Source organism: Hydra viridissima, unplaced genomic scaffold (genome assembly GCF_058129835.1).
Source record: "Hydra viridissima isolate aposymbiotic clone 2 unplaced genomic scaffold, HvirCarnegie_v1 scaffold_3, whole genome shotgun sequence".
In the NCBI taxonomy this organism is placed as follows: Eukaryota; Metazoa; Cnidaria; class Hydrozoa; order Anthoathecata; family Hydridae; genus Hydra; species Hydra viridissima.
Genome location: NW_028324302.1, coordinates 1,706,095 through 1,714,091, shown reverse-complemented (window position 1 = coordinate 1,714,091; position 7,997 = coordinate 1,706,095). Strand labels below are relative to the sequence as shown.

The following is a 7,997-nucleotide window of genomic DNA, read 5'->3' as shown; positions in this document are numbered from 1 at the left end:
CATCTTCTTTCTTAATCAGTGTTTTGTTGTTCTTCATATTGTTATTTTTTTTAAAGGTCTTCTTATTGATATCTTTTTTAACCGTGCTTACGGTGTTTAACACTGAGCTAAAAAAAAGAGCAGAGATACAAGGGTTGGACAAAATAATAGGAACACCAGCTTAAAAAAAGCAAAGTTTTCAGTTGTCTATAAAATCTTCAAAATCAAGAATACTTTGTGGTCTATTAATTAATTATTCATGTACTTTATCATGTCGTTCTAAAATCTTTGTTTATTTTCAGATATAAGAAAAAAAAAAATAGCATTATTGACAGATTTCAAATGAGGACAAATTTTTGGTATTTGTATTGTAGTCACTAGTGTTAAGAATAATGTCTGCATTTAACCTGGAGGGAAAAACTTCTTCTTCTAGGCAAAACAAGAAATTTAAGATTGCTAGTAATCAATTAATATTCAAATACAAACATGATTTCAGTTAGAAAAGAATATTGAAAGAATTTCGATTTGTTGAAGCGTTTCTTATAGTACTCTTAACTCTAGAGAAAACGAAATACCAATTAGATTATCAAAAAAAGGAAAATAAAATTCTCATAACTTTTTTTCACATATGTTTGTATCATGAAAATAATCTGTCTTTTATGTTATGTATGTATGTAAATGTTTGTATGTCTTTTATGTTTGAAATAGAAAAATTTTGTTAATAGTATAATGTCACTCGTTTTGTGCATCGATAGAAAATTAGTAGCGTTGGCTACCACATGCTAAAAAGAAAGCTGGTCATTTAGATTATAATATCCGTCAAATTAAATTGTAAGAAAATGTGGATAAATCTTTTCATTTGAACTCTTGTAATCAAAAAAAAAGGTGCAGTGGTGTGCAAAGTAATGAATAATGGTTTTAATATAAGGAGGTTCTCAGCTGAAATATATTTACTTAAAACATATAGCATGATATTAAATGCAGTAGATCATGCTTAAATATTTTTTAATGACGTTCCTAAATTTGGCCAGTAAGCAAAACTGATTGACACTTTTCTAGGTTCAAAACTGTGATTTCATGTTGTGTTTACACAGATGTCTTATTTAACTATTTAGTCTTTAATAATTTCTACAAACTGTTTACACAGAGGGTTATAAGTATAAGAATAAAGCCTTTTATTTCATTTTATTATATTAAATTCTTTTGATACTTTGAAATAAGCACTTCTATTTTTAAAATGATCAACAAAAACTCCATTATAATTTTACTTATTTAATTTGCTTTTAATTTTTTGGTTAATTTATGCTTATTACAATATGATTTAGAAGCTTTTCTCTTACTATTTAATTGGTATAGTATTTTATTTTTCGTACTGTATATACTCACAAAAATTATTTTTTTTTAACCAATGTTACCTATTTGAATTTTAAAACATGCTTGATATATTTTTTAAGTTTTGTATATTTTGAAACGACTCCATTTATACTTTATCATAAAATTGCTAAAACAACTATTCTTCTCGCTCTGGCCATCATGGTAGTTAGTTTAGATGTATTACTTTGTTAATGTTAAATAAATTCATTAAGTAAAAAAGTCGGCTTGTTTTTCTGAAATCGATATTTTTGAAAAAATGCTATAAATAATAAATAATTAGCATTGATAAAAAATTGAATGCTTAAGCGTTTTACAACCAACCATTTTAATGTTTTTCAAAAATTTGAAAATTGAGTTTCAATATCAAGATATAAAAACAATAAAAGTAATACTGCCACAATAAAAAAAAAAGGAGAATATAAAGCTACAACAAAAAAGGGAAAGCTGAACGTAAATAAAGAATTATCTTAGAAAAATATCAAATAAGTTATTGTCAAGGGCAGCCAAACAAATAAGGATGATGGGAAAGGAGTAGCCCAATTTTACCTCATTTTCATTCATACAAATGTTTACCTTATGTCCAGAAGGTAATTCTTAAAAACAGAACCACGATACTGAATTGTTAATAAATACAGTTTCAGATTTTGTTATCGGTGTTTGAAAGGATAATTTTACAATGTCGGATACATATAAAAATTTTGAAGTAAAATATAAAATCCAAATTCAAAACTTCAACTTCTTTTTGGTTTATTTTTCTTAATTTTACATTCTTTTAAGTTTGACATTTTATTCGAAAAATCTTATGTGATTCAGGCATTAATATCAAACATCTCATCGGCTCTTTAAATAATATTGATGTACATAATACATTCTTTAGTTTTTTAAAAAATTTGAGTAAGATTTTATTTTTGTCAATGTTATATTTAAGTTTAAAAAAATTAATGTTTAACTTTGTCACAACATTTTAACTTTGTCACAACATTTAGTTACTACTAATTTAGTGTTATCCTCGTCGAAATTTCTTCTCCTAAGACACTTAAGATGAGATCTTATTTGATGAGAAAATCCCATAAATGATTTTTATTGCTCTTCAGAGGGCAGTTCTCTCTTTCATAACGTTTCTCTCTTTAAAATTTATTATACTTTTAGATATCTTTTGATAGAGTTTTTGTGCCCCTGCAACTATTTTTGTAAAATAATTATAATTTTTGTTTAAAAACAACCCTTATCAGTAAAGATTGATTTTCCTCGGACTTGATCTTTTTTAGTTATATTTTAGTTTACATATATGTAATTTTAGCTATATATATGTAATTACTAAATAATTGCTTTTTTACTAGTAACGATGTATATTTGCATCAGATGCGAAAAATTAAGTTTTTAACGAAAATTTATTGCAAGTTTATTTAGTGCAAGTTTGTCTCATAGCAGCCTACCTTTTTATTTGATGCGAAAAAAAATTTCTTCCCTTGAAGATAAAAATCTTCTAACTACAATTGTTCTTTATGTTAAGTAGTAAATAATGTTATTTACGATTTCTTTAATTTTTTTTTTTATTAAAGCGCAATTAATTCAGTGTATTGCATGTTTTCATTCAAAAATAATTCATGAGGAACTTTTTTTTTATAAGATAACAAAAGGTAGAGTATGCACTACCTTAGCCATAAAAAAATCAAAATGCTGTTAGAAATAAAGAGAATTCCAGCTCGTGATAAAATCAGGTTTAAGAAAAAAAGAGAATGATGGCAAAAGAACATGATCGAGTAAACTTTGACATTATCCTACGTGTCAAAGTATGATTTTAACTTAATATTGATGTAGTAATACGGCATAATTGTAATGTAAATAATGTACTAAAAACACAGGCCAAAGTCAAATGACACAGAGGCTAAATTAAAAAGAGAGTAAAAAGAGAGTAAAAAAAAGGAAAGATAAAAAATTTTTGGTTAAAGTAAGAAATAGCAAGGATTTGTAATAACAAAATGATCGAGACTATTTTTTAGCTCATTCTTGCATACAAAGAATCACTGTACGACATTTTTTCAAAGCTGAAGTTTATCTAACTTTGTACTTCAGATGCTAGAATCTGAGGTATTCTCATTAGTGTGAGTGGAAGTAAATATGTTTCGTACCCATCCCAACCACATCGTAAGAAGCTCCCACAATCTCATAAATAATTTACGGTTTAAATAAAAAATTTATGCTCTAATAATTAAGTTTCAATTTTCATTATTTAATTCAAATGTGAGTAAATATTACCCCGCAATAATAACCTGTAAAAGGTATGGTTCAAAAACTAAATAAGAAGATATAGAGATTATAAATATCAACACCCGTCCAACAATTGACTTACAGCCTGAAACTGAAAACGATACTTTTACTTCGACGTTTTGACTTTGCAAAGCAAGATATATTTATAGTGAATAACACATGCAAACTCAATAATTAAAAGACTTGAAAAACAACGAAAGCTCATTCTATAAAAACAGAAACATTTTAAATAAGTATGAAGAGGCGCTTCCCAATTACCGACTAAAAATGTTTAAAAAACTTAAGCTTGAAAGCGCTATCTTTACGATGGCGATGCATTTATTATTTGCTAAAGTACTTCCAAATATTAAAAAAAAAAAATGTTTAAAGAAATTTATGATAACTAAGAGTTTTCCAACAAATTAATTGGTAAATAAAAAAAAAACGTTCCACCCACAAAATTTTTCTTTTAATAAAACTTTTCAATCGTCAACTTGTCTATCGCCATCTTGTCGATCATCACTTTTGAAAATGTTCGGTCACCTTTAATATTTTAAAATACTTTAAGATTTATGCAAGAAGTTTAGTTTTATTTTAATATCTTTCTTGATGGTAAATTAAAATAACAGCTTTAAAATTGGAATGCAAAAACGTAAAAAGGGAAATATGTCAATAAATGTCATTCGTGAACAATTTTACACTTTGAGGAACAACAGACATTACAATAACATTCTTTATGTCACATATTTGCCTTTCATTAAGAAAAACATTTAATACCCATAATCCTAAACTATTCTCACTTAACTATTTGATATTAAAATTTTCCTCCTAAAAACCACCTAAGCTAATGCTCTGATATTTATAGCTCTGCAAAAGAAGTAAGTTCAACAGTAATGACGTCTTGCATTCGATGACTGACTTAACACCTTCTTTTCTTTTGAGTACTACATCAGTTCGTTTGTATTGTTTGTGTTGATTTCAATCGAATGATCACTGAGAGCACTAATCAAATAAATAACAAAACGTATAGTTTCTTAAATAACAAAAAAAAGATGTAAATGTTTATGTAAAGAATTTACGATGAATTCTCCAATTCGCGAGTCATCAAATTTGCCTATTCCTCGATGGATTCATAATACCACCGTTTACCAAACAGTCGTTGTCGTGCTGCAAAGAAAAGACACCGTAACTTTACTGCAGTTTGGTATGCTTTGTGTTTCACTGTTTTTCCCTAATTAAATTTATTTATTTTCAGTTTGATTGCCGCTTTTTACAGTTATACTATAACGCATCAAATTGATTCAATAGAAAGATATCAGTTAGATTTGACATCCGATGTTAGTGTAGAGGCTACACCAAATATCTCAGAGTTTTATCAGAGATATAAGATTTTAAAAAAGGAATATTTAGGAAGTACATTCCTAATCAAAATCAGTGTGACTATTATGTGCGCTAGAACTTTATGCTTATTTTAAACAACGCTTGTGCTCGTGTTTGGTGAACTCGAACAAAATGTACCGGGATTACAGGGAAATTCCTTCTCCTCAGCTCTTATTTAACTCGCCTTACTTTAATGATTTTTTAAACTAAACACCTATAGGCCTTCAAGTTAATTGCTTTGAGAGTATTTATATATGTGTAATTCTCCCCCCAACCACATCGTTAGAAGCTCCCACAATATACAATTTATTGTTCTAATAAAAAATTGATGCATGAATGATGAAGTTTCTTTTTTCATTATTTGATTGAAATGTGAGTAAATAATACCCCGTACGCAGGGTGTTCAAAAATTAAATGAGAAAATATTGAAATGTGGTTAAGAAGAGGTGTTTTGCATCTAAAAAAAGTACCACATATTAAGTGATGTAAAATATTAACAATGGTCAGTTACAAAGCATTAATTGCCATAAAAAGTGTGTGCCGGGGTGTTATTTTACGCCTACATATAAAAGCGTTTTAATTGTTAAGTTGTGTGTGAAACGCATTGCTATTCATTTTGGAAAAGACCTACTTAAAGATGAAACTGGCTTTTGAAATACTGGTAATAAAAAATTTTCTATTACTAACTATTAAATTAGATTTTAAATAGGGTAACTAAAAACAGCACTTAATTTAGGAACCAACTGTTTCATTCTCCTACTTGTTAATCTTGATATTTAGTTACTGCACCAGCAATTAATCCACCAGAAAAAATAATGCCGCAAGGGAAAAAAATCCCTAGGAAATAATTCACCCGGAAAAAAACATATCATCAACAAAATAAATACAACGATTTCAATTCACCGCCTACTAAATTTTTTAGAATCTTAATTTCTTTGAGGAAATGGTTTTTTAGGAAATTATCATTTCCTCCTGATAATCTAAGGACCCATTTGTCATACTCATTTCACTTAACTTTTGGAAAACACTTAAAACTAGTGGGAATTTACTAGAAAAATTGTCCAAGTCTGATTATTGGGTTTTAATATCAAGAACTTCTGAAACAATCAATTATATAAAGAGAGTTCAGAAAACATGTTAAGTTGGAAGTGTACATAGGAACTTGAAATGTGGAAAACCTTTTCTTCATAGTGGAATCCCATATAAAATGGGAATCTTGAAGGCATTTTTAAGTATAAGTAGCGATTAGTAGTTTATTTTGATAATCTTAGAAAGGAACTGGACAGAAATGCGAGCGCAGCATATACTTTTGAAATGGTTAACTTATATAACTATGATATTATAAATGTGTATGTGATTGAGAACACTGATAAGAAAGTATTCGTTCAATTAACTAAAGATTATGCAACTTATAAGGACGTATTCTCTTTATGCATTCAGTAAAAAGGAATATTTTGAGGAGGGGAAATGAAGGAATTTGTAAACATAATTATTAAACATTACCTGACTCAAACAAATAACATATTCGATCGAAGAAAAGTGGGAAACCACCGAAGTACTACGTGCACACACATGTACAATTTCATGAGCAATAAATAACAACACTGAATAAATAACAACACTGAAGTTTATTGCAGTTTTTGCAAAAATGACAAGAAAATGTATTTGTAACTGCGCTGATAAAATGATAATAGTTCAATTAGAAAGGTTTGCAAAAATTCTGCAACTCTTATATATTTTTTACAAACAACTCAGGACCAGAGATAAAGAGTAATCAAAAGATGACCGGTAAAACCTGACTGAACGGTCGAAACAAAAACACTAAACGTACTTGAAGATAAAGTATATGCCTATGTTAGGACAACACCTGCTTTAAGAAAAATCTGCAGATTGATAGAAAAAGAAAGGTTGAAAAACTGTAGAATTTTTTTTAAGAATTTATTTAGAAAAACAATTTATTAGAAAATCAAATGAATTTTTGGAGAAAATTTTATGAGAAAATCTAAAAGAATTATTTAGGAAAAGTTTATTAATGAGATTTTTGGTAAAAAAAGGTACAGATCTAAAAGGATATTTTTTAAAGAGAAAGAGAAGATTTAAATGTGAGAATAGTTTTAATATAGAAAGACACTTTGGCCTCAATTCAAAATGGTATGAGAAAGTTTTTAAATGATTGCATATTATTATCTGTATTTAAAAGTACCAAAAGAATACACAAGCGAGTTGAATATTTGAGATTATCTATTACATAAAACGAGAAGATCATTAGCATTTCACTTATATTTTGATTGAGATGTTATTTTATTGTATTAATTGTATTAAGATTTTGTTTTTTACCTTACGTAAGCCTAAAGTGTTGGAAGCCTTAAAATATCTACCGTTATAGAAACCATAGATGAGTTATGCACTGACCACACCCACATCACATTTAAACCAAACTCATTCCTCAAGATCTCAACAAAATCTTTTCCACTTTCACACTCAAAAAGTCTCCTTCCTCGTATTATCAGTATAAAGAAATTCACACTACTGCCGCGCTAACTTAAAATATTCGCCCTCACCGTACGCAGCAAACGCTGTGAGTTTATCAAACGCAATTGCTCTACATATAAAATTAGGCCATTGCGATTTTTCAATAAAGGAATCTATTTATTTAAATTCAATATTTAAATATTATTTAATACTTAAAAAATTTGTAAAAAAGAAACTTTATTAAAAAAAAAAGCAAAGATCATTTTTAATCCTTTTGTTCAAATAAACTCATACTAGCTGAAGTTAAGATGCAAAAAAAAAAAAAAAAGAAAGCTAAACATATCATTCAAGTCATCACGTGGTGTGACGTGTTTATTTAATTTCTGATATTAATTTTAAATTTGATTTTGTTTTGGACAACCATTTGTGCTTTCAAAAACCACCATTTATGCTCTTTGTAGTCTAAAATATCATCTTTCTGTAGCTTTTTTACTAACACTTCCTTTTAACTATTTGAGAAACAGAAAAGACATAAGCAAAGA

The 7,997-nt window shown here is 27.9% G+C and overlaps 1 protein-coding gene across 2 annotated transcripts in view; it reads left to right on the top strand.

The window, feature by feature from the left end:
• Positions 1-5,461: 5,461 nt before the first annotated feature.
• Positions 5,462-7,997, top strand: part of LOC149890552 (polycystin-1-like protein 2) — a 51,544-nt gene continuing 49,008 nt past the window's right edge. The window contains exon 1 of one of the 2 annotated variants that reach the window (XM_090082678.1): positions 5,462-5,644. Coding sequence is in view for 1 of the 2 variants with exons in the window: in XM_090082677.1 (XP_089938803.1) it covers positions 5,621-5,644 (24 nt within the window). In the remaining variant the exon portion in view is untranslated. The remainder of the gene's footprint in view (positions 5,645-7,997) is intronic. The other variant, XM_090082677.1, reaches the window with a different exon arrangement.